This window comes from Mustela nivalis (genome assembly GCF_964662115.1).
Source record: "Mustela nivalis genome assembly, chromosome: 5".
Classification (NCBI taxonomy): Eukaryota; Metazoa; Chordata; class Mammalia; order Carnivora; family Mustelidae; genus Mustela; species Mustela nivalis.
Window position 1 is genome coordinate 120,830,558 of NC_139024.1, and position 25,623 is coordinate 120,856,180.

Below are 25,623 nucleotides of genomic sequence, written 5' to 3' on the forward strand. Positions count from 1 at the left end.
GACAAACGAGGAAAAGGAGACCAGCATGGGAGAGTAAAAAGGCCGATTTAAAGATTTGTTCTCTCCTCCCCCAACCGGGAAGAGAGAGGAGATGGTTCAGAGAAAGTAGATGACAAGAGAGAAAACAGGGGAGATAAGAAGGATTAAAAGTCATAGTGAAAATGGAAAACCACGACGACGCCAAGAATAGGGCTAGATAAAAAAAGACATATGTAAAGACATAATGAAACAACCGTAGGAGAAGGCAAACGAAATGGATGCATTAATTTAGACTTGGGAAACAAAAAAGGAGATGGAAACGGGAGGGAGTGAAAAAAAGAGGGGAAGAGAAGTAGGAAGAATTCAGGGAAACCCACCATCCTCTTCCAATACGCGACACATGTTGACTTCTTTACTTTCTCAGTCCATTTTCAGTCCCTCTGCGTCTCCTTCTCACTCCTCTCTGGTCCTGCCCCCACTCCTGGACGTTCTGACCGGGAAAACCCTGCACCGGCTGCGATGGTGCCAGACAGCTTTGGGCCTGGTCTCTGCTGCTCCCAGGTGGTCTTTCTGGGTACTGCCAGTGTAGACCTGGGGGAAGAGGCCAGCCATCGACGGAGGATCAGTTTGGGGGAGACACCGGTGCGGAAGGCTGAGCAGAAAAGGGGAGCACTAAGACCCAGGGGTAGTGGAGGACTGCAGCAAGGAGCTGGTGGAAGAGAAGTAGGCGGTGTATGTGTGTGTGTGTTGGGGGTGGGGTGGGGGAGCCATCTGGTACCTTAGTAGCATCCAAAACATCATCAGCCATAACGACAGAAATGGCCAGTCAGTCCCAGGGTATCCAGCAGCTCCTGCAAGCCGAGAAGCGGGCGGCTGAGAAGGTGGCAGATGCCAGAAAGAGTGAGTCTCCTCCACTCTCCCTTAGGAGTCTGGAAAGAAAATTGGGGCGGGGGAGGGGGGACAATAAACCTTCCAGTCCCTGGGAAAATCCAAGGTTGGTGGGGAGGAAGCTGGGGCTGGGATGGTTGATTAGGAGGAAAGAAATGGGTGGGTGTTAAAATCTAGCACCTGGTTGGCTCAGAGAAGGCAGAAAAACTTTCTGGAAAGGAATGACCACTACTATCTTGTTTTGTGAGGGGGTCTACCCCCACCCTCTGTCCTTTCTTCTGCTTCCAGGGAAGGCCCGGCGTCTGAAGCAGGCAAAGGAGGAGGCACAGATGGAGGTGGAGCAGTACCGTAGAGAGCGGGAGCAGGAATTTCAGAGCAAGCAGCAGGCGGTGAGTTGTGGGACAGTTGAGAAGGGACTCCAGGGTGCAAGTTGGTGGGTGTATCTGATAAGGTGTGGACAGGGTGACTGTACAAGAAAATAAGGTGGTAAAGGGCTGAAGGGAACCATTAGCAGGGGCCATGTTATTGATAAAGAAGTGTGATAACGAAGAGAATCTGAGACATTTGTAAGACTTGTACAGCTTCTGGGGGGAATTGCCACCATCTGTGTGGAGTATAATGTCATTTGGGGTGGAAGGCAGAGTTTTATTGTCTCGTATAGTGAGGTGGTGGGGGTTTTACAGTCTGTTTTAGGATGAAGTTGCATGTCAAGTCTCAAAGGAAGGAGAATTGTATTGCTTTCTTTGGTGTCTGGCTATTTCCATGGGATGGGGGTGGTTTTGACAAGGCCTTTTCTTCCTGGCCTTGCTCCAGGATCTTCTCCACCTGCCTGGACCCTTCTTTCTCTGTTTCTGCTTTTGCCTTTCTCTCTTCTATCCCTTTCCCAACCCCCCCCCAGGCCATGGGCTCCCAGGGGAACCTGTCGGCTGAGGTGGAACAGGCTACAAGACGCCAGGTGCAGGGCATGCAGAGCTCTCAGCAGAGAAACCGAGAACGCGTCCTGGCCCAACTTCTTGGCATGGTTTGCGACGTCAGGCCCCAGGTCCATCCCAACTACCGGATTGCTGTCTAGGATCCACTGTAGGGCATGACTGTTCCCTTCCATTTCCCTTTCTCAAAGAAATCCCCCAATCAAAATTACCTCCCACCATCTTCGCTGCTTATTTCCCACTTTCTCTCCATTCCCTGGAAATTCTAGGGGCAAGATCCAATAATTCTGTGACATTTAGAAGTTATCCTGTTCAGAGCTGAATCTCCTTATTGTTCTTTAACCTTCACTGGGACCTTGTAAACTCCCAAGTCACCCTCACCCAACTCCTCTTAAAATTTGTAGTGTGGAAAATTCAGGATGTGGAAAACACTTTGGTTTCAGAGCCTGGGACACTGAGGTCCCTTTCCCAACCCTGCCACTTGCTGGGACAGGACAAGCTACTTAACCTGTAGTCCAGTGTCCTCCTCTACAGGACTGAAATAATGATGATGACGATGACGGCAACGACGTTACCTACCTTATAGGGTTGCTGCAATGATTAGGGATCACTCTGTTAAAAGCCTCGCATGATTTTTGGCATACAGTAGCTGTGATTCAATAAATGGCTGCTTTATGGCATTATTACTACTCCCTGCCCACCTGCCAAAACCTAAACACAGCTGCTTCTTCTTATTTGTCCATGGCTTTCTTTCTTTTTTTTTTTTTTTTAAAGATTTTATTTATTTATTTGACAGAGAGAGATCAAGTAGGCAGAGAGGCAGGCAGAGAGAGAGGAGGAAGCAGGCTCCCTGCTGAGCGGAGAGCCCGATGCGGGACTCGATCCCAGGACCCTGAGATCATGACCTGAGCCCAAGGCAGCGGCTTAACCCACTGAGCCAGCCAGGCGCTCTGTCCATGGCTTTCTAATTCTACTTATTCATTCTGTGAATCTAATAATTCTCTGAAGAATTAGTTCTTCCTGCTTCTTTCCCCCCAGAGCTTTATGATCCCTGAAAAGTAATGAAGACGTCACTTAGCCTCTCTACTGTGATTCCAGGAAGATGTTGAATTTCTTTGTCTTTTTGTCTCTAAGTTATGTTATGTCTTTATTGGATTTCCCCTTTTCCGATTTCCCCAAAGACCCATCAGATGCTCACTGCTTCCTGAGACCTAAAGTGTTGCTATGTTCCCTTGTATGCATGGCTTTCCTTTCTGCATTCTCAATATCCTTCCCTTTGTAACAATGAAAAAGTGTCAATAAAGGAACTATGGGCAAATCAACTGGTGTGTGGAAGCAGCCTCCTTTTGCTTCAGCATTTCTCATTTTCTGTCACTCTCTTGTTCCTTATTTACATATTCCCCAAATGCCCCAAAGGGCTGTTCTTTGAAACTTGTTGGAAAAACAAAAGGTACTAATGTGTTATTATTTCTCTAAAGTGAGGAACATACATGGTTACTTGTTGGGAACCTGAGAACTATAGATGGCAGGTATAGAGAAAAACTGGTGTAGGAACAAGCACTCTTTGTCCCTTATCTTGCTTTCTTTTTCTTTCTTTCCTTTTAAAAGGAAAATTATTTATTTATTTGAGAGAGAGCAGAGCGAGAGAGAGCAGAGCGAGAGAGAACGTTCATGGCAGGCAGGGTCAGAGGGAGAGAGAGAAGCTTGAGCAGGGAGTCTGATGCAGGACTGGAGCCCAGAACCCTGGGATCATGAACTGAGCCAAAAGCAGATGCTTACCAGACTGCGCTACCTAGGTGCCCCCAAACTTGGAACACTTAGGGTCGGAAAAACTGCCCAGAAGGGCACCATCCTTGAATCACTGTTACTTCTCTTGGCCACAGAAAGCACTGCTTGCTTCACCAAAAAGATTTTTTTTTTTAGGATTTTATTTATTTGTCAGAGAGAGAGAGAGAGAGAGCGAGAGGGAGCACAGGCAGACAGGGTGGCAGGCAGTCAGAGGGAGAAGCAGGCTCCCTCCGGAGCAAGGAGCCTGATGTGGGACTGGATCCCAGGGCACTGGGATCATGACCTGAGCCAAAGGCAGCTGCTTAACCAACTGAGCCACCCAGGCGTCCCACCAAACGAAAGATTTAAACCAATGAGGTAATCCACAGTGTAATTATTAACCAGACTCAAGCAGGGAGGCAGGATACAATAGAAATAAAATGTATTTGTATCCTGGCTCTGTCACCTCACTAGCTTTGTTACTTTGGACATGTTGCTTTGTTTGCTTGTTATGAAATGGGAATAAGGATTCCTATTCCTTAGTGTTAAACAATTAACTGTGATAACAGGTAAAGAGCCAAACGTTTGCTGTCATTTTTGACATCACATCTGACTTATGAGGCGTTATCAAAGACTGGTATATTAAAGGATTTATTCAGGAAAAAATTCAACCTGAACAATGGGGCTGCTGGAAGCGGGGCTAAGGACATTCTGGTCGAGTTAACAATATTTGTGGGGTGTTGTGTAACCCTCAAGCCCTGTCATTTATCTTTAACACTTGAGGCGGAAACTAGACCTCCCACCCCACCCCTTGCCCCACTCAGTGGTTTCAGGACACCTTCCTGCCTCGAATTTCCTGCCCATTAGCTTCAGGGTCCTTGGGGCATCAACTACGCGGACCAACATTATTTTGGGCAAATGCCGCTCACTGTCTCCACCCCTGAGAAAAAAGGTAGGATGAGGATCCACGAGCGCGCTTCACGTTCGTTCCTACTCCTCAGCTGGGGTCAGACTAGCTATAGCGCAGACGCACCCGGGTCACCTTGACTACCGGGCCAAGGACCCCGTGGGAACTCTCAGTCCGCGCCATCCTGTTCCACCGAGCGGGGCGCTCACGGAGAGGTGCCTAGAGAGAAGACCTGCCCGGCAAGAACCTAAGGGAAGAGGTGAGGGACGTGGAGTAGACGAGGATAAGAGAAAAAAGGTAACAGCGGGAGTTGCTAGTTTCCTTAATGTCTTTTGTTACTTGCAGTAGCGGAGGAATTAGAAGTGGCTTAAAAAAAAGAAAAATCCATACAGGCAGTTTCTAAAGGCAACCCCACCGCACGCGGAACGATTGACTCTGGAAAGATCGTCTTCCGGTCCCTTGCGCCTGCGCGCTTGCAGGCGAGAAGGCGGGAGGCTCGGGGATGAGGGAAGCCGAGAACCGGAAGTGAAGGCTGATTCCCTCTTTCGTCGCTGTTGTCGCCGCCATATGCGCTCGCCTTGCTTAGGTAAGTTTTGGCCTTCAGTATCATCCGCCTCCATCTGAGTTTCTTTGCGGTCATCCTGTCCAGTGGACTCCTGATACCCGTTCCACAGGCTATGGTCTGGTCCCTGGGGCCTAGCTGGGTCATTATTTCTATTGCTTGCATTCCTTTTCAGAGCTTTCAGTGTCGGGGGCGGGGGAGGAGGTAGGGATGCTAGGGGGCCCAATCCAAGATGGTGGCCCCAGCGCCATTGTGTTTCTTTTGCTCCCTGCTCCTTTGCTGCGCTCCTTGTGTATCGGAGCCCCTGGCGATGGTGAGAGGCGGCGCTAGGTGTTCTCTGGTCCCGGGCATTTGCGGAGGGCGGGGCTCTTTTCACCTTCTCTTCTCTCTGGGTCCACTTGATGGCCCAAGGTGGGAATAGGAGGAGAAGCCGGTTTCCGGGCCTAGTTGGACTTTTCTCATCTGGACTTAGAACTTTTGTTTGGAACATGTTCCGCATGTTTATGCACGGTTTCATTGTTTGATTTTCGGAAGGGAGTCCACGAGAGAAGTAACGCAAGGGTGATGTGAGACCCCTTGCTACGGTTTCTGTTAAAGCTGGAGCAAGCGTCTCTCTCAAATAGTTTTTCCTTCTCATGTATGGAGAAGAGATGAATACTTTTCTGGCTGAGCCATTTCTCTTACACCCCCCATCCCCGTCAATCACACAGGGATTTCTTATGCACTAGAAGGAGGTTACTGAGGCGTGGGAGGTAGATGGCAGCCACATGATGTTTTTATTTTGAGAAATGAGCGCTTTCTGCAATGATGACCTTAATCTATCACCCTTGACTGATGGCTGCTTTGTTAGGGAGATTATAGGGAAAGCACAGAGTTTCTTTGAGGATCTTTAAGGACTTCTCGTTATCTTGTTCTCTCCATTCTCTATTCCCGTCTCATATTTTGCTTTTCATTTTCGGTTTTCTTCATTACTGTTACAGATCAGGAATTCATATGCTGGTTCTCGCCTTCCTACTTCCTGGTTTATGCTATTCTGATCCTTATTTTTTGGGGAATTTGTGTCTTAACTACATCACTTGGGGCCACTGTGTTATATTTGTTCTTGCTTTTATGTTTTGTGGTCCTTTTAGTTTTTTTTCCCCAGGTAAAGGTGTCATAGTTTAGGGAAAGTGGGAAGAGTGTGGGGATGGGAAAGAGGTGGTGAAGTCTTTGTTTGTGACTAATAAGTCTTCCATCTGTTTTTTCCCTAGCTCTTCTATCATAAACTAGGTTTTTTTTTTTTTTTTTAAACTGTTGCTCAAGCCCCCACTTTCCTTCCTTGTTTTCACTTAACTCTGCGTGAACCCATCCAGAGACCCCTCCCCTTCTCCCCCTGCCGGCCCAGTTATGGCAGAGAATGATGTGGACAATGAGCTCTTGGACTATGAAGAAGATGAGGTGGAGACAGCAGCTGGGGGAGATGGGGCTGAGGCCCCTGCCAAGAAGGATGTGAAGGGCTCCTATGTCTCCATCCACAGCTCTGGCTTTCGTGACTTCCTGCTGAAGCCAGAGTTGCTCCGGGCCATTGTCGACTGTGGCTTTGAGCATCCATCAGAAGGTAAATTTTTTTTCCAGTATAGAGTCATTCGTTAGGCTCCCAAAGGATACAAGAAACAGGTGTGTTAAACAGTCCCTCAGGTGATACACACTTTAGGCTAGATCAGGAAATAAAGGGTAAACAATTATTTTAGCAGTAGCAAAGATTTGTATAGATTGTCTTTCCATATATGATACTTGAAAAGCAACTTAAGGGGTCTGCCATTTCTTCTTGTGACTGGTTTATTATTCTTGTTTACTTGTTTTTTTAAAAATTTTGTCATTTAGGTTTCTAATTTTGAAAGTCTAGAGAGGAGCTGGTTGGACCTTTAGTCCCTCTCTGTTGGGCCAGGCCAGCTCTGGTCTCTAGAAACCTTGATGGCTGATCTAAAGCGTGTGGCTTCTGGGTCAGCTACCAAGCCCTTCAGAGTTGCTGGGTTATTTGGCCGAAGGCGTGGCAAGCTGAGTAGGAGAAATAGCCTGGGGCAGGCACTCATGTCCTAGATTTTTACAGGTTAAGGATAGGGACAGAGTCAGGAGCACTAAAAGTGAGCTGTTGGTTGGTGCAAGACGCTTTTTAGCAGGATGGAGGAGGGGGCACTGGAGTTGGAGGCTAAAGCAAGAATGAACTAGGAAGGCCTGCTTTTTGGGATTTATTTGAGGGAGAAGAGAGGTAGAAAGGGTCTGGAAATTGATAACCATTTAAGAAATTGAATGGTGAAAAATAGGCTTGGCGTGGTGAAAAAAAAGTGGTGGAGTTATCTGGAGACCGAAGTCTAATTTATTTATTTTTTCTCCCCTACTTGTAGTCCAGCATGAGTGCATCCCTCAGGCCATTCTGGGAATGGATGTCCTGTGCCAGGCCAAGTCAGGCATGGGGAAGACAGCGGTGTTTGTGCTGGCCACACTGCAGCAGCTGGAGCCAGTTACTGGACAGGTATACTTGGGGAGAGTGCTGTGGAGGACATTTTGGTTAGAAATATTTGAGAGGGGTGTTTTGTCTTAGCCCTGTGATGCATTCAGAATTTGTTGCTAAGATGATTTCTGTCACCTTTGATGTCCATAGGGGATATTACATGGTAATGATGGGGTTAGTAGTTTAGATCTCAGAACTGAAGTCATTTATGATCTGTCAGATGTGCTTTTGTGGTGGTTTGCTTCCCCAGAGGGAATAGTAAAGGGCTATATTGTTTGTCTCCAACTACTCACCCGGCCTCAGGTGTCTGTGCTCGTGATGTGTCACACTCGGGAGTTGGCTTTTCAGATCAGCAAGGAATATGAGCGCTTCTCTAAATACATGCCCAATGTCAAGGTAAGCCAGGGTAAAGAGACCTGGGAGGGTGAGGTGTGGGGCTTTGAAGGCATTGAAGACTTGTAGACTAGCAGTCTTCATGTCCACAGTTTGTTAAATTACTTTTATGTGAAAGTCATGTATAGGTAATAATAGTTGGTGGTTTTCTGCAGACTTTGGTGTGCAAGAGATTTACGTTATAGGGTTCACTTTTGAATACGCATTGTAATTTTAAGATGTTTGCTATGTTCTAATCTCGGAGAAGTTAGTTTGCTTTAGTTTTTAGCAAGAGAAGGCTGGAAGCGCCAAAATATCTCTAGTGTTGTGTGTGAATTTTGAGGATTCTTTAAAATGGCAGAAAATTGAAAGATGTTTGGGGGCCACAACAGAATAGAGTTGGGTTTTCCATATATAATCTTTTTTTTTTAAAGATTTTATTTATTTATTTGACAGACAGAGATCACAAGTAGGCAGGTAGGCAGAGAGAGGAGGAAGCAGGCTCCCCGCTGAGCAGAGAGCCCAATTCGGGGCTCGATCCCAGGACCCTGGGATCATGACCTGAGCCAAAGACCGAGGCTTTAACCCACTGAGCCACCTAGGCACCCCTTCCGTATATAATCTTGGTTTTCATAGTGTGGTTCCCAAGCCCCATAGTTTGGATGAAAATGCAGATTATGTGGGTACCACCCCAGACCTACTGGGTATGAATATGCATTCTAACAAGATCTCCGAGTAATTGGAGTTTGAGAAGCACTGATGTGTATAACTTCCTACTGTCCACTAGGATGTGGTGAACAATGATTTTGTTGGGATTATTGGGATTTTCTCCTGTTAATCATTACTTCATGTGTTGAGTTCCTAGCCCTAACTTAAAAATAGTCCTTTTTTTTTTTTTTAAAGAGATTTAGTTTATTTATTTGAGAGAGCGAGCACGCAGGAGCCAGTGGTGGGCTGAGGGAGAGGCAGACTCCCCTTTGAGGAGGGAGCCCCACATAGGGCTCAATCCTAGGACCCCAGGATCATGACCTGAGTGGAGGTCAGATGCATAACTGATGGAGCTAAACTAGTCTTAAATAAAAAGTAGTAGTAAAAGCCAAAGTAGCAATAATGTCTGTGTGGGCTAAACATGCTGGAGTAATGTAGAAGGCCTCGTAATAGAAGACTTGTGTTCTCCTATCTCTAATCTCACTTCACAGAAGGTAATTGTTAACGTTTTTTTTCCTTTTTCCCTAATGTTTCTGTGACACCAGGTATTAGTTGCTCTTCTCTCATTTTATCAAATTCCAGATGTTTTTGATTTTTTTCATGAAAGAGTAGTTGGTTTACGTTATTCTTTTGTTACACGAAAATTAATTTTAATTCCTTAAAGATAATTTAAATGCCGTATGTGTGTGTTACGCTTATTTCAGTTTTTACATTGTCTGATTGTTGTTCTTCCACCAGGTGGTCTTGTTACTGGTTGATTCTAAAAAGTTGAAAACCAGAGAAGTTTCTATTGTTATGATTGTTTAAACATTTATTGTTGGGCTCATTAGTGAGCAAGGATTGCACTTCCTCCTCTATAGGTCTAGCTTACTAGCTTATGTGGCTTAAAAGAAATTTTTTTCTTTTTTAAAGATTTTACTTACTTATTTGATAGGCAGATCACAAGTAGGCAGAGAGGCAGGCAGAGAGAGAGGGGAGGAAGCAGGCTCCCTGCTGAGCAGAGCGCCTGATTCGGGACTTGATCCCAGGTGCCCTTAAAAGAATTTTTTAAAGTTTATCATTATTATTTTTTTTAGTAATCTGTACACCCAGGGTGGGGCTCAAACTCAAAACCCAGAGATCAAGAATTGGATGCTCTTCAACTTAGCCACCCGTGTGCGCCAAAAGAGAATATTGTTTGTGTTAAGACTGAATACAGGGGTGCCTGGGTGGCTCAGTGGGTTAAAGCCTCTGCCTTTGGCTCAGGTCATGATCCCAGGGTCCTGGGATCGAGCCCACATCGGGCTCTGTGCTCAGCAGGGAGCCTGCTTCCCTCTCTCTCTCTGCCTGCCTCTCTGCCTACCTGTGATCTCTGTCAGATAAATTAAAAAAAAAAAAAAGACTGAATACAAATTGTCATGACGTTTTCTTACTTTGTTTAAAATTGTGCTAAAGTGGGCGCCTGGGTGGATCAGTGGGGTTAAGCCTCTGCCTTTGGCTCAGGTCATGATCCCAGGGTACTGGGATCAAGCCCAGCATCAGGTGCTCTGCTCAGCAGGGAGCCTGCTTCCCCGCCCCCTCTCTCTGCCTGCCCCTCTGCCTACTTGTGATCTCTGCCTGTCTAATAAATAAATAAAATCTTTAAAAAATAAATTAAAAAATTGTGCTAAAGTGACTTGTTTGAGGTTGGGCTAGTTCTACAGAATAGGCTATGTGGGGTTTGTCTGGTACTCCCTTAATGGTGTTGTTTAAGTTCTTTTCTTTCTAATTTCCTTTAACTGAAACACATATTTGAAAGCTTAATTAATTGAAGTTAAACGTTTTTGGCAAGTTGTTTTGAGTTGATATGCTTTGTATATCCTGTTGCAAACTTGGTTGTCCTGTAATAAGTGATTTTAGGTTTTTTTTGTGACAGTCTCATCTTGTGATCAGTTTTTCTTTCTTTGAAACTAGAAAGCAGTTTCTGGTGTCATTTGATAGTGTACTAAGGCTCAGATCCACAACAAATATTCCCCTTACGTTTTTATTTTTATTTTTAAAGATTTTATTTATTTATTTGGCAGGCAGAGATCACAATTAGGCAGAGAGGCAGGCTCCCTGCCGAACAGAGAGCCAGCCAGCCCGATGTGGGGCTTGATCCCAGGACCCCAGAATCATGACCTGAGCCCAAGGCTTTAACCCACTGAGCCACCCAGGCACCCTCCCCTTATGTTTTTAATGTGGAATAATATGTTTATGTTGAATCAGTAATTTCATAAGGTTTATGCAAAATGGCATTTAAAAATCTGAGTTCAGGGGCGCCTGGGTGGCTCAGTGGGTTGGGCTGCTGCCTTCGGCTCAAGTCATGATCCCGGGGTCCTGGGATCGAGCCCCGCATCGGGCTCTCTGCTCAGCAGGGAGCCTGCTTCCTCCTCTCTCTCTGCCTGCCTCTCTGCCTGCTTGTCATCTCTCTCTGTCAAATAAATAAATAAAATCTTAAAAAAAAAAAAAATCTGAGTTCAGAGGCTTCCGGGGGTGTTCGGCCAGTTGAGCATCAGACTCTTGATCCTGGGTTGTGAGTTCACACCCTACATTGGGCTGTACACTGGGTATGGAGTCTACTTTAAATAGAAAGAAAAATATCTGAGTTTAGTTAGGAAAAAACTGGATATTCCATCATGGGTGTTTTGTGATACCTTGCTCTGGTGATTTCTTGTTACCCCCCCCCTTTTTTTAAATTTGCTTATAATTTACACCCAGTGTGGGGCTCAAACTCAACCCTGAGATCAAGAGTCAACATGCTTGGGGCGCCTGGGTGGCTCAGCGGGTTAAAGCCTCTGCCTTTGGCTCCGGTCATGATCCCAGGGTTCTGGGATCGAGCCCCGCATCGGGCTCTCTGCTCAGCGGTCAGCGGGAGCCTGCTTCCTCCTCTCTCTCTCTCTCTCTCTCTGTCTACTTGTGATCTCTGTCAAATAAATATATAAAACCTTTAAAAAAAAAAAAAAAAGTCAACATTCTTCACCAGCCAGATGCCCTTGCTGTCCTCGTTCTTAGAATGAAGTCTGGCCACAGAATCAGGGGAAGGAAGATTATTAGATTAAGTCAGAAGAAAATGCTAGTCCTGACTGCTCTGATTAGCCACATAACTTTGGGCAAGTCACTTTTGTTTCTTAGCTTCAGTGTTTGGGCATCAAAATAAAATTTAAAATAAAATCTAAATAAAAATTTTAGATTGGGTGATGTTTAATATTCCTTGTTGCTTTGAAATGTTCTAAGAATTCATTTAGATTAAAAGGATGGGAACTGTGGGGAGTTTGGACTCTTTCCTTGCTTGTGAGACATTGTTTTCTCCTGGGTTAACATAGGTCGCGGTGTTTTTTGGTGGTCTGTCTATCAAGAAGGATGAAGAGGTGCTGAAGAAGAACTGCCCGCATATTGTTGTGGGGACCCCTGGCCGCATCCTCGCCCTGGCTCGAAATAAGAGCCTCAATCTCAAACACATTAAACACTTTATCTTGGATGAATGTGATAAGATGCTTGAACAGCTCGGTGAGTGGCAACGGTGGGTGGGGCTAGTGATCTGGGAGTTGCCCTTCAGAGCCAGATGATGTTTATTTGCTACAGGAGCACTTCAGTGCCAGGACGACTCTTAATCTATCACCCATGACTGATGGCTCTGGTTCCCCTCTTGGTTTTTTTTAGGCTTTTTAAGCATCCTTGGTGATCAAGGGGAAGTGTGTTTTGTCCTTCCCTTCTGTGATGGAGGTTTCTTTTTCTTTGAGAGGAGTGACTGTTGATCTTAGACATTAGTCACACCACTGTTCTTTCCTTTTTAGCTTCTCATTGGGGATGTTTGGGGAGATAATAAACTGAAAGAGGAAAACTGTATACTTTCTCGCATCCCCTGCACAGCATATATCAGAATTTATAGCTGAATAGATCTTTAGACCCAAGATTAATGTGGAGAGTTTATGGGATTTTCTGTAATACAGTATGTCACAAGAAAGGCAAATCACCTGTAAGAACCCACATTTAATACACGAGACAGTGGGGATGGACGTAGCCCCAGGGATAAGTCATTCCAGATATCTTTGGCTGTTACAGATGGTGACCCATAAAGTGGGCTTCAGATAGAGGGATCTCACTTGCCTGGCTGGATAGAAAGTACGATCCAGAGGAAACATGGAATGGACTCTGACAGCTAGAATGTAATTAGGTGTGCAGTATTTGTGAAAAGTTGGGCAAGGGGAGAAAGGGAGAAGGGCTTTGTAAAGCATTATTCAAGGGTTTTAGGCCTGTGAGCCTCTGCCGTGGGCTTCATCTCCATATCATAATTGTGAGATTCAGGTTTTCATTATCTTTTTGACTGGTTAAAACAACCATTAAAAAAAAAAACATTGCCTGGTTAAAACAAAGCTGGAATCTGGTCCCTAAGTCTTTATTTCAGATTCCACTGGGATATTGCAGTGGATGTGATTTTATGTGAATAGAGTGAATAGAGTACCTGAGACCAGTCTTTCTGTGAAATGAATCTTGCTTACCCTATTCCAGCAGTCTTCACCTCACTGGGGAGGCGGTCTCTGGTCTTTGTCTCTGACATAATGCTTTTTTCTCCTATGATTTTTTTCCTTTCTCTTGTAGACATGCGTCGGGATGTCCAGGAAATTTTTCGCATGACCCCCCATGAGAAGCAGGTCATGATGTTCAGTGCTACCTTGAGCAAAGAGATCCGTCCCGTCTGCCGCAAGTTCATGCAAGACGTAAATACCCTTCTACCTTCTCTCCCTCCACTCCCTGCCCACTGCCTCCTCCCCTTCCGCGCCCTCTTCCTCCAGACTCCCTTGTCCTTCAAGTGCCAAGAAGGGGGCACGTGCCCATCGGGGAGTGATGACTCCTTGAAGAGACACACAGAGGCAGAGACAGCTAGTGTTAGGGTCTGCGCGGGCGCCAGGGAAACTCCGGAAGACTTGGTCGGGTTAACTTGAGAGCGGGTAGTGTTCGACCTTTTTTTTTTTTCCATCACAGCATTTTTGAACCTCTTTCTTTTTGGGGGAGGGCAGAATTTTTTGCCCTACCACCCACCCATCGTCTCCTACATAGTCCTTTACAGCCACGCACCCTCAAAGTGGCATCGAGCCGACAGTTGGAGCCTTCTGCTTCCCAAAACTCATAACCTCCCGGTGGCAGGAGAGCAAGAGAGGGACAGACAGATTGCAGGGCATGTACAGAAGAAGAGCAAACAACACCAATGAATCCGCTCCCTCCCCACCTCCAGGGGTGGGGGCCTTTGGCACCTCAGTCCCCGATCCCTTACTCCTTCCCGTCCACACCTCCTCGCACCCATCCGGAGTCTCGGTTGATGTGAGCCAGCAGCAGAGAAGCACCGTGGAGCGGCGGGGGAAATGCGGACGGCACCCAGCGGTGGATGGCGGCAGCGGAGGCCGCGGGGAAAGCTGACCAGGAAGCTGAGGACCAAACCAGCCTCTTTTTCCGTTCCCGGTTTTTTTCCTGAATCCAAGGCGTGCCGTGCTCCCCGTTTCCCCCCATATGTGTTGGGGGGAGGGGTGTCCTGAAAGGGGGGGTAGATTTTTTTTTTCTTTTTTAAAACAATTTTTTAATGCTCAGAGGAGAGGGATATGGGAAAGGTAAAGTGAGGAGCTCCACTTGGATGTGACCCAGGTGGGTGTCAGGGTTTGGGGCTAGATGGGGCCTGTTGTATACACAGTGCAGTGTATTCTTTCCCTATCCCGTACTGCTCCTTCCCATGGGGTGTTAACTGTCTTTAGCTATACTTGGGGCTAGGATTAGATTTGAAGGAGGCCATGGAACTCTTTGAAAAGCCTGCCTGTACTAGCCTGCTTTCTGGGATTGGGCTTCTGGTTTTCTCCTGTGCCACACTTCCTTTCCTGAAATCTTGGACCCTGGGTGTTCATGTTAATTATGTCCCCAGGTTAGTGAAGAGTGCTAGGAAGCTTGGACTCAGGAGTTGAGTCTTGTGTCAATTTATATATTTTTTATGTTGCCTTCCTCCCCTTCAAGGGTTTTGTGTGTGTGTGCGTGTGTGTGCGTGCGTGTATGCGCGCAGATGAGTATGTGTCTGCTGCTCTGAATTTGTTTCTTAACACCATTTAATGGTAGCATCCCTGTAATACTCTAGTTGGTTTGACTCTTAGTTCAGAGACCAGTGCCATCTAAATTATTCCCTTGTAGTCTGAGGGCAAGTTGTTACTCAACTTGAGTAACCTTTGCTTTTCTTTCATGGCATTTTTGAGACCGTCCATTGTAGCATTCTGATCTGAAGATACCCATCCTCCTGATGTGGATCTGATTTTCTTAGTTTTGTTTTTTTAAAGATTTATTTGAGAGAAAGCACAGGCAGGTGGGAGGGGCAGAGGGGGAGGGAGAAACAGACTCCCCATTGAGGAGGGAGTGTAATGAGGGGCTTGATCCAAGGACTCTCAGCTCATGACCTGAGTTGAAGGTAGATGCTTAATCCACTGAGCCACGCAGGCGCCTCCTCATTCTCTTAGTTAAGAGAATGCTCTAATGAAGCAATCCTTGTCTTCCCCTGTATTTTTACAACCATCTCTGAGTTAACTCTGACCCACCAGTACCCAGGCGTTTAGACCACATTCTCCCTTTGGGGATCATCTCCCATTTTCTTTACTCTGGCACCTCCCTTTGAGGTAATGGCATCTTGCCAGTGGGTGGTCCCACTGCTCCTTTTCCTTTCTGGAAAGTTCCCTTCCCATGCCTGGTTGAGGTTGGGCAGTCTTAAAACTCATGTCTGATAGGAAGGAAATTAGAGCTAATGTGGAAGAGACCACATTAAAAGGGGTATTTTGGGGGGTATGGTGGGATTTTCAGTTTTCTCTTCTCCCCATCCCCCCATGGGGTGTATTGGAGATCAAGTTCCTCCACCCCCCCAGATTTAACCCCCCCACTCTGCCCTCCTCCCGTTCCCCACCCCTACTCCCCCCTCCCCCCCCAGCCAATGGAGATCTTCGTGGATGATGAGACGAAGCTGACGCTGCATGGGTTGCAGCAGTACTACGTGAAACTGAAGGACAACGAGAAGAACCGGAAGCTCTTTGACCTTCTCGATGTCCTTGAGTTCAATCAGGTCAGTTGTTCAAGGTCCAGTAGGAGGATGAGCACGTCTCCAACTGTAGCAGAAACCTGGTTAAGTATCCATTTATTGAAGATGTGCTGTAATGTGAGCGAGAAATTGGCTTTAAATGCAATTCTTCTAAGAGAGAATTTTTTTTTTAAAGATTTTACTTACTCATTTGACAGAGATCACAAGTAGGCAGAGAGGCAGGAGGGGAGGGTGGAGCAGGCTCTCTGCTGAGCAGAGAACCCGATGTGGGGCTTGATCCCAGGACCCTGAGATCATCACCTGAGCCCAAGGCAGAGGCTAACCCACTGAGCCACCCAGGTGCCCCTTAAATGAGAATTTAAACAAGGTGAGAGCTGCTTTTCTGTTACATCGCTGTCACAGCCAGGTGTTTTGTAAAGAAAAAGCTCAATAAAGAAAGTTCCTAGAAAATTCTTGAGGGGATTTCATAAGCTTGTAAAAATTCCAAAACATTTTGGGTTTGTTAGGTTTTTAAATTTGTTTCTTCTCATGCTATTTACTGAGAAGAAAGGCCCCATCACTTAACCTGTTTTGTGGATTTATTAGCACCAAAAACTTAACTGAAATTAAGTAGATTGCTTAGATTTGTTTCTAATGAGTAGGAAATACTGGTCATGATCTTTCCAGACTTCAGTTTTATTTTTTATCACTTTCTCATTTTTACCATTAGCTACATTCTACCTGGTGGTTTTGGTTACTACTCTCTGTACCTTGTCTGCAGCATGTCTGCTCAGGAAAAATCAGAGCTGAGTAAGAAAGGCTTAAGTTAACATTTAGAACAGAGGAGGAATATGTGATGGGGATTAGGAGGAATTTCTTTAGAAGAGTGGAGTTACTGAAAACTCTTCTTGTACATAATCTCTCACGAATCCCACATGGACACACATCCCCTAACTGTCACACACCCAGGTGGTGATCTTTGTGAAGTCTGTGCAGCGTTGCATTGCCCTGGCCCAGCTCCTAGTGGAGCAGAACTTCCCAGCCATTGCCATCCACCGAGGGATGCCCCAGGAGGAGAGGTGAGTCAGAGATGGAAAGATGTTTTGTGTCCTTGGGAAGGAAAAGAGACCATTGAGAGAAGGGACTCAACATTTTTCTAATTTCCTTTCTCACAAAGGCTTTCTCGGTATCAGCAGTTTAAAGATTTTCAACGACGAATTCTTGTGGCTACCAACCTATTTGGCCGAGGCATGGATATTGAGCGGGTGAACATTGCCTTCAATTATGACATGCCTGAGGATTCTGACACCTACCTGCATAGGGTAAGCTCCACTCCCATGTGGGCATCCTAGTGTCCCATCTTGCTCCCTGAATTTTTTCTTCATACCTAATTGTCTCACCCCTCCTTTTGCAAATCTTCCTACTTGGGAGTCGTCCCAGTGCTACCCTCTGTCTCCTTCCAGGTGGCCCGAGCAGGTCGGTTTGGCACTAAGGGCTTGGCCATCACGTTTGTGTCAGATGAAAATGATGCCAAGATCCTCAATGATGTGCAGGATCGATTTGAAGTCAATATTAGTGAGCTGCCCGATGAGATAGACATTTCCTCTTACAGTGAGTATGGGTCTCATGGAACTGGCTCCTTAACTCTTGAGAGTCTCCTTTTTCCCTGGTGTGTCTGAAATCTCATTAGGTACCTAAAGTCTCTGGTGTATAATGGGCACTTGGCAAGTTCATGTCCCCCTGATCTTGATGCCCCTGTTGGGATGTTTAGTTGACCTCTAGGTCTCTTTCTCTTGACAGACTATGTATCTTTCCTCACTCCCATCCTATCCTCTGCACCCACAAACTATAGACCTCTGCATGCATGGGGGCGGGTCACTGTCTTTTCCATGTCTTGTTCTAATAGTGCCATGTTTTCTCTGCAGTTGAACAGACGCGGTAGAGGACTCACCCACCTGTTTGGAATGTGACAGTCTGTCCCTGTTTAGGAGATGACAGCGGGCATGGGGTGAAGGAGACACTACTGCCACCTACCCCTGATAACCCCCACCCCCACCCCATGGCTTCCCCCTTTTGCATCACCACCACTCCTAAACCCCTATTTACCAAATTGTCTGAACTTTTTTTTTAACAAAACTAAAAAACACATGCGTCTGTGGTGTCTGTAAGTGTTCCATCCCTTTATTGGATTTGGGGTGAGGTTGGACCATGGTTCAGTGTATATTCCTATAAGGACTGTGTGCCCTGCTGTGGGGCCCAGGTCAGATGACAAGGGGTCAGAGGGGAGGGTGATGTGACTAAGAATGCAGAGGCCATGGCTCCTTGCTACTTCCCAATTGTTCCCCTTTGTGGAGGTGTCTTCCATTTTTCTTAGTGGCTTGGGAGGGGCTAGGATGTTTCTGACCCAAGGTAAAGTGGGAACTGGTGGGAAGCTTAGGCGTCTCCTAGGCTCTCTCGGTGTCTCCTCATCTGTTCCTTCAGCTTCTGGATCTTGAGCACCAGGGCCTGAGCTTCCCAGGCCCCTTCTTGCCCGTCCAGTAGGGCCTGGTACAGCTCCAGCTGCTGCTCCAGCAATTCCTCGGCTTGAGCCAGCTCAGCTGTGGGGCGGGGGCGGGGACCCTGAGTTGGCGGGGCAGAGGGGAGGAAGCATCAGCCAGGGCACAGGGCTGAGGTTTGGGGTGGTCTGCCTCACCTTTGAGCCCTATTAGATGTTTTTAAAAAGATTATTTATTTATTTATGTATTTATATATTTATTTAACAGAGATCACAAAGTAGGCAGAGAGACGGGAGGGGAAGCAGAGAGCCCTGCTGAGCAGAGAGCCCGATACGGGACTCGATCCCAGGACTCTGGGTTCATGACCTGAGCTGAAGGCAGAGGCTTAACCTGATGAGCCACCCAGGTGCCCTGAACCCTATTAGATTAACATGGTCATCAGTGAAGCCAAGGAAGCTTCTGTTTTAGGCATAAGCCTGGGGGTGGGGGCAGTTTGCTGCTCAGGGGTCATAAATGGGTTCCGTGTACAAGGAAGGATACAGAGGAGAGGACTGGCTGTCCCTACCCCCAATTAAGAAATAATTAACTGTTAGGGGAAATTCCTCTTCAAGGACTTCATGGACTCTACAAGAAGGGAGGGCTATGGCAAAGGGAACCCTGAGGTCTAGAGGGGTTGGGGGTGGGGAGGGTGCTGGGGATCTGGAAGTTGGAACTAGGCCAAGAGCTGTGGGGGTGGGGGTGGTATCTACTTGGAGCAGGTCCCTGACACAAGATGAAAGGGAATCCTCCCCCCTACCATCTGCCCCCACACCTGCTGCCACATACCCTTGGGGATGACCTTACCTTCCCACTGCATGTGGAGCTGGTTTGCTCTTCTGTGCTTGCCTTGGGGCTCTGGGAGCAGTACCTCCAGGAGCCCTGGGGGGCCAGGGGCCAGGAAGGCAGGAGGAGGCGACGGCAGCAACGTGAGAGCCAGGGCAGAGGGAGTACCATGGCCGGTGTAGCAGGGAGCTGTCTGAACTGCTTGCCACCAGGAACTGGCTCCTTCCCTCTAGGCCTTGGCCTCGCTTCAGTGACTGGCCCTGCCCAGTGCCCTGCCCCTACCTTTACCTCCCTCCCAACCTGGCCCCAGACAGTCTTCCTGATGTGAAAAATGTCCTGCTTGTTGAGGCAGAACTTGGCTTTATTTATTTATTTATTTTAAAAATGTTATTTATTGGGGGGAGAGCACAAGCAGTGGGGAGAGGGATTCTCTCCACTGAGCAGGAAGCAGGGCATGGAGCTCCTTCCCAGGATCCTGGAATCAAATCATGACCTGAGCTGAAGGCCAATGCTTAACCAACAGAGGCACCCAGGTGCCCAAGGCAGAACTTGGCTTTAGAACACTGGTGCCCTTACTACTGAGTCTTAGTGTCTGCTTTTTTCCGCACTATGTCTTTAATCATTTAAGTTCTGCAAGGTACAAGTTACATTGCTGGTGTGCAGGAAATTGGCTCAGGAGGGTTACCTTCAGGGTAAAGGTCCGCTGCTGATCGGTGGAAAAGTCCAGAGGATTCATGCCCTGGCCCACCTGACTTGAAAGCTCATAGCCATTGACCTGGCTCAAGTATTGATTACACCTTTATTTCCATTTTTTCCTTCTTGCTGGCCCAGAATGACATTCCTTCTTGTCTGCATTGCATGTTGTAGGGGGGTTTAGACACTTAATTGACTGAGCCACCCAGGTGCTGTGACTTCACTTTAAATCTGTAGTAGAACAAAAGCTCTGTTCACACACCATGCATGTGTGATATGAGCCTTGTGTACTGGTGTTGGCCTTCTTGCAGTATATCCTGAAATGTCCTATGGCTGGAGGGCACTGCTACATCCCTATGGACAGAAGTGGCTCAGAAGGGAGTGGATGGTCCCAATTTTGATCATCTGGGAAAAAACTAGACCCTCAGAGAAAAGTTATCTCAGAAAATAAAATGACCGGAGAGTGGACAGTTGCTAACCAGCTCACTATCTTTGTGATATCACGCTGAATTTGGAGGGAAGATGACCTCTCCCATAGCATGGGGATCCAAGAACCAGGGAGGGTGATCTTCCTGGAGGTCAGTGGCTCTCGAACTTAGAGGTGGGGTTGCTGAAGTACCTTTAGATGAGGCCAAACACCCCCACATTCCCCATAACTGACGTGTTCTTACTTTTCAATGGAAAAAGAACCAAGAACTTCAGTAGGATTTTGGGGGAAGAGCAGCTTCCTCATGTTTCTTAGTGACAGGGTATGCATGATTCATATTTGACTTGCAACATATGCATGGCTTAAAGTCTTAATTATTGGAACATAAGAGGCCCAAACTAATGTTATGGCTATGGGAAACTATCCAGTATAAGGTTAAACAGACCACAAGCAACTAATATTGAAGCTAAACTCACCACATTAATAAATTAAAAGCAAGGTTTGTAGCTATTAAGAAATATAGCAATGAAACTTTAAGACAATCTAAATGATGCACTAATAAAGTATCCTTCCTGGACACTAGGCATTTCTACCATCTGCATTTCTATCTTAGGTTATAAACTCCAAAATGGACTAACCTAATAATTTACAGTGGGTAGTTCTAAACCCTAAGTTAAAATAGAGTCTATGGATTAGGGTTTTGTTCAACTGTGAGAACTGGTATAAAGGAAAGGCTGCTATTTGAATCAGTTCAGATCTATTGAATGAATTTTAGATCTCGTAATCCTGGAAATGAAGGAATGAGGATAAATACATTCAAGCCAGATTACTTAATTTAATGTTACTGTATGTTTTTGTTACTCATGGGCATCTCATGTCTTATTTTTTTTTTTTAAGATTTTTTAATTCATTTGAATGAGAGAGTATGAGGTGGGGGGAAGGGCAAGGGGAAAGAGAGAAGCTGACTCCTGGATGTGGGGCTCATTCCAGGACCCTGAGATCATACCTGGGAGGAAGACACACTTAACTGACTGAGCCACCCAGGTGCCCCTCTCAATGTCTTAATAGAGTCGCCCCCCCCCCCCGCCCTTTTAAGAAAAGGCTTTATGTCTAATAGACACGTAATCAAATGAGAGTTGGGCCTGGCTTCTGTAGGTGAAGTCTGTTTTTAGCCAGGGACAAGCAGAAGATTATTATTTTTTTTTTTTTAAGATTTTATTTATTTATTTGACAGAGAGAAATCACAAGTAGATGGAGAGGTAGGCAGAGAGAGAGAGAGAGAGGGAAGCAGGCTCCCTGCCGAGCAGAGAGCCCGATGCGGGACTCGATCCCAGGACCCTGAGATCATGACCTGAGCCGAAGGCAGCGGCTTAACCCACTGAGCCACCCAGGTGCCCCAAGCAGAAGATTATGGGGAACATCACCCATAAGGTGAAAGGGCTGCAGAGCTTCCTGAGGCCAATGTGCTGATATTGCATCCTACCCAGTGGATTGGCAGGACTGAAGTGACTGACATAAATTACTGGACCCTTCATATGACACTCCTGTGGAGATGGGTACTTAGGAATATTGAAGTCCACTGAACTTGCTGGGCAATTTTTGTTCTTGTCATAGGTGACCTTCACAGTAACCTTTCAAGAGAGCTTTCTCATTTCACCTTTAAAAAAAAAAAAAGATTTATTTATTTATTTGACCGAGGTCACAAGTAGGCAGAGAGGCAGGCAGAGAGAGAGAGAGAGAGAGAGAGAGGAGGAAGTAGGCTCCCCACCAAGCAGAGAGCCAGATGTGGGGCATGATCCCAGGACCCTAGGATCATGACCTGAGCTGAAGGCAGAGGCTTTAACCCACTGAGCCACCCAGGTGCCCCTCACCTTTTTTTTTTTTCATGTGGTTGTCCACTTGTTCTAGCACAATTTGTTGAAAGACTATCTTTTCTCCATTATATGGCCTTTACTTTCATCTAAAAAATCAACTGTCTATTTATGTAGGTCTATTTCTGGGTTCTCTATTCTGTTCCACTAATGTACTTGTTTTCTCACCAGTACCATAATACACTGTCTTCTTCTTTCTTAATTTAAGAGAGACACAAAGATAGTGACATAGAGTATAAGGGAACACAAGCTGCTAGGGAGAGAAAAGCAGGCTCCCCACTGAGCAGGGAGCAAGGGCTTCATCCCGGGACCTGAGCCAAAGGCAGACGCTTAACTGACTGAGCCACCCAGGCTCCACACACTGTCTTGATTAGTATAGCTTTATAGTAAGTCTTGAAGTCAGGTAGTATCAATCCTCTAACTCTGGGTTCTTATGGTAGACTGGTTACTCTGGGTCTTTTGCCTCTCCATATAAACTTTAGAATCACCTTGTCAATATCTACAAAATAACTTGCTGATATTTTTAATGAGATTGAGTTGAGTTTAAAGATTAAATTGGGAAGAACTGACATCTTGACAATATCAAGTCTTCCTATCCATGGATATGGAATATCTTTTCATTTATATAGTTCTTTGATTTCTTTCTTTTTTAATTTTTAATTTAAATTCAATTGATTAACATAAAATGTATTATTAGTTTCAGAGGTAGAGGTCTTACATAATATCCAGTGCTCATAGTATTAAGTGCCCTCCTTAATGTCCATTACCCTTTGACCCCATCCATCCACCCCTCGCCTCCAACAACCCTCCATTTGTTTCCTATGCTTATGAGTCTCTTATGGTTTGTCTCCTTCTCTGATTTCATCTTGTTTTGTTTTTTCCTCTCTTCCCCTACGATCCTGTTTTGTTTCTTAAATTCCACATGTGAATGAAATCATATGATAATCATCTTTCTCTGGTTGACTTATTTTGCTTAGCACAATACCCTCTAGCTTCATCCATGTGATTGCAAACAGCAAGGTTTCATTGTTTTGAAGGCTTCTTCTTCTTCTTCTTCTTCTTTTTAAAGATTTTATTTATTGGGACGCTTGGGTGGCTCAGTTGGTTAAGCAGCTGCCTTCAGCTCAGGTCATGATCCCAGGATCCTGGGATCGAGTCCCACATCGGGCTCCTTGCTCCGCAGGGAGCCTGCTTCTCCCTCTGACTCTGCCTTCCACTCTATCTGCCTATGCTTGCTCTCGCTCGCTCTCTCTCTGACAAATAAATTAAAAAAAAAAAAAGATTTTATTTATTTATTTGACAGAAAGAGAGAGAGATCACAAGTAGGCAGAGAGGCAGGTGGGGCGGGGGGAGCAGGCTCCCCACCGAGCAGAGAGCCTGATGCAGGGCTTGATCCCAGGACCCCAGGACCACGACCTGAGCCGAAGGCAGAGGCTTAACCCACTGAACCACCCAGGTGCCCCTGAAGGCTTCTTCTTTATCCATTCATCTGTTGATAGACACTTGGGCTCTTTCCGTGGTTTGGCTATTGTGGATATTGCTGCCATAAACGTTGGGGTGCAGGTGCCCCTCTGGATCACTACATTTGTATCTTTGGGGTAGATACCTAGTAGTACAATTGCTGGGTTGTAGGGTTGCTCTACTTTTAACTTTTTTTTTTTTTTTTTGTTAAAGATTTTATTTATTTATTTGTCAGAGAGAGAGCAAGAGCGAGCACAGGCAGAGTGGCAGGCAGAGTCAGAGGGAGAAGCAGGCTCCCCGCGGAGCAAGGAGCCCGATGTGGGACTCGATCCCAGGATGCTGGGATCATGACCTGAGCCGAAGGCAGCTGCTCAACCAACTGAGCCACCCAGGCGTCCCTTTTTTTTTTTTTTTTAAGATTATTTATTTATTTATTTGACAGAGATCACTAGTAGGCAGAGAGGCAGTCAGAGAGAGGGGGAGCAGGCTCCCCGCTGAGCAGAGAGCCTGATGTAGGACTCTATCCCAGGACGCTGAGATCATGACCTGAGCCGAAAGCAGAGGTTCAACCATCTGAGCCACCCAGGCGCCCCTACTTCTAACTTTTTGAGGAATCTCCATGCTGTTTTCCAGAGTGGCTGCACCAGCTCTCATTCCTACCTGCAGTGTAAGAGGGTTCCCCTTTCTCCACAACCTTGCCAACATCTCTCATTTCCTGACTTGTTAATTTTAGCCATTCTGACCAGTGTGAGATGGTATTTCATTGTCGTTTTGATTTGTATTTCCCTGATGCTGAGTGATGTTGAGCATTTTTTCATGTGTCCGTTGGCCATTTGTTTATCTTCTTTGGAGAAATGTCTGTTCCTGTCTTCTGCCCATTTCTTATTTGGATTTTTTGTTCTTTGGGTGTTGAGTTTGATAAGTTCCTTATAAGCCTTGGATACTAGTCCTTTATCCTATAAGATATTTGCAAGGGGTGCCTGGGTGGCTCAGCGGGTTAATTCTCCGCCTTTGGCTCAGGTCATGATCTCAGGGTCCTGGGATCTGGGATTGAGCCCTGCTCGGTAGGGAGCCTGCTTCCCCCTGCCTCTCTGCCTACTTATGATTTCTGTCTGTCAAATAAACAAATAAAATCTTAAAAAAAAAAGACATTTGTAAATATCTTCTCCCAATTTGTCAGTTGTCTTTTGGTTTTACTGTTTCCTTTGCTGTGCAAAAGCTTTTGATCTTGATGAAGTCCCAATAGTTTATTTTTGCCTTTGTTTCCCTTGCCTTTGGAGATGTGTCTAGCAAGAAGTTGCTGTGGCTGAGGTCAAAGAGGTTGTTGCCTGTGTTCTCATCTAGGATTTTGATGGAGTTCTGTCTCAAATTTAGTCTTTCATCCATTTTGTGTCTATTTTTGTGTATGGTGTAAGGTAACAGTCCAGCTTCATTCTTCTGCATGTGGCTGTTCAATTTTCCCAATAAAAGAGACTATCTTTTTTCCATTGAATATTGTTTACTGCTTTGTTGAAGATTAGTTGATGATAGAGTTGCAGGTCCATTTCTGGATTCTCAGTTCTGTTCCGTTGATCTTTGTGTCTGTTTTTGTGCCAGTACCATACTATCTTGATGATTACAGCTTTGTAATAGAGCTTGAAGTCCGAAATTGTGGTGCCACCAGTCTTGGTTTTCTTTTTCAGCATTCCTTTGGCTATTTGAGGTCTCTTCTGGTTCCATACCGATTTGGGGAGTATTTGTTCTGACTCTGTGAAAAAAGTGGATGGTATTTTGACAGGGATTGCATTGAAGGTATGGATGCCTCTAAGTAATATAGACATTTAACAATATTTTTTCTTCCAATCCATGAGCATAGAATGTTTTTCCATTTCTTTGTGTCTTTCTCAATTTCTTTCATGAGTGTTTATAATTTTTCGAGTACAGATTCTTTGCTTCTTTGGTTAGATTGATTTCTTTCCTCAGAGTTTTGTTAACTTTTACTTGTTCATTGCTAGTATACAGAAGGTCCCTGACTTATGATGGTTTGACTTGCAATTTTTTGATTTTAACACATTCAGTAGAAAGGATAATTCAGATATTGAATTTTGATATTTTCCCAGGCTAGTGATGTAGTACAATACTCTCTTGTAATTCTGGGCAGCAACAGTGAGCTGCAGTTCTCAGTCAGGTATGTAATTGTGATGGTAAACAACCAATATACTTACAACCATTCTAT

At 45.7% G+C, this 25,623-nt stretch overlaps 3 protein-coding genes across 14 annotated transcripts; 2 read left to right on the forward strand and 1 right to left on the reverse strand.

Annotated features, from left to right (window-relative positions):
* Nucleotides 1-594: 594 nt before the first annotated feature.
* On the forward strand, nt 595-3,118 carry ATP6V1G2 (ATPase H+ transporting V1 subunit G2). 3 transcript variants are annotated; one of them, XM_082732872.1, is made up of 3 exons: nt 595-702; nt 1,156-1,256; nt 1,766-3,118. In XM_082732872.1, exons 2-3 carry the CDS (start codon nt 1,197-1,199, stop codon nt 1,937-1,939), a joined length of 234 nt encoding a protein of 77 aa, XP_082588998.1. In that variant the 5' UTR covers nt 595-702; nt 1,156-1,196; the 3' UTR covers nt 1,940-3,118. The 3 variants fall into 3 exon arrangements, with proteins under 3 accessions (XP_082588998.1, XP_082588999.1, XP_082588997.1); XM_082732873.1 differs by having other exon boundaries at nt 609-711; XM_082732871.1 differs by having other exon boundaries at nt 702-879.
* Nucleotides 3,119-3,816: 698 nt separating this feature from the next.
* DDX39B (DExD-box helicase 39B) lies at nt 3,817-17,785 on the forward strand. 10 transcript variants are annotated; one of them, XM_082732849.1, is made up of 12 exons: nt 3,817-4,729; nt 4,816-5,056; nt 6,283-6,629; nt 7,417-7,544; nt 7,827-7,919; nt 11,927-12,110; nt 13,203-13,321; nt 15,553-15,684; nt 16,609-16,718; nt 16,817-16,961; nt 17,103-17,250; nt 17,565-17,785. In XM_082732849.1, exons 3-12 carry the CDS (start codon nt 6,419-6,421, stop codon nt 17,579-17,581), a joined length of 1,287 nt encoding a protein of 428 aa, XP_082588975.1. In that variant the 5' UTR covers nt 3,817-4,729; nt 4,816-5,056; nt 6,283-6,418; the 3' UTR covers nt 17,582-17,785. The 10 variants fall into 10 exon arrangements, with proteins under 10 accessions (XP_082588975.1, XP_082588980.1, XP_082588971.1 ...); XM_082732854.1 differs by having other exon boundaries at nt 6,385-6,629; XM_082732845.1 differs by having other exon boundaries at nt 6,417-6,629.
* Nucleotides 17,786-17,793: 8 nt separating this feature from the next.
* MCCD1 (mitochondrial coiled-coil domain 1) lies at nt 17,794-19,208 on the reverse strand. Its single transcript, XM_082732874.1, has 2 exons — nt 18,978-19,208; nt 17,794-18,258 (listed from the first exon to the last, which is right to left on the reverse strand). The coding sequence occupies exons 1-2, from the start codon at nt 19,125-19,127 to the stop codon at nt 18,073-18,075; spliced, it is 336 nt and encodes a 111-aa protein (XP_082589000.1). The 5' UTR covers nt 19,128-19,208; the 3' UTR covers nt 17,794-18,072.
* Between the last annotated feature and the right edge of the window lie 6,415 nt (nt 19,209-25,623).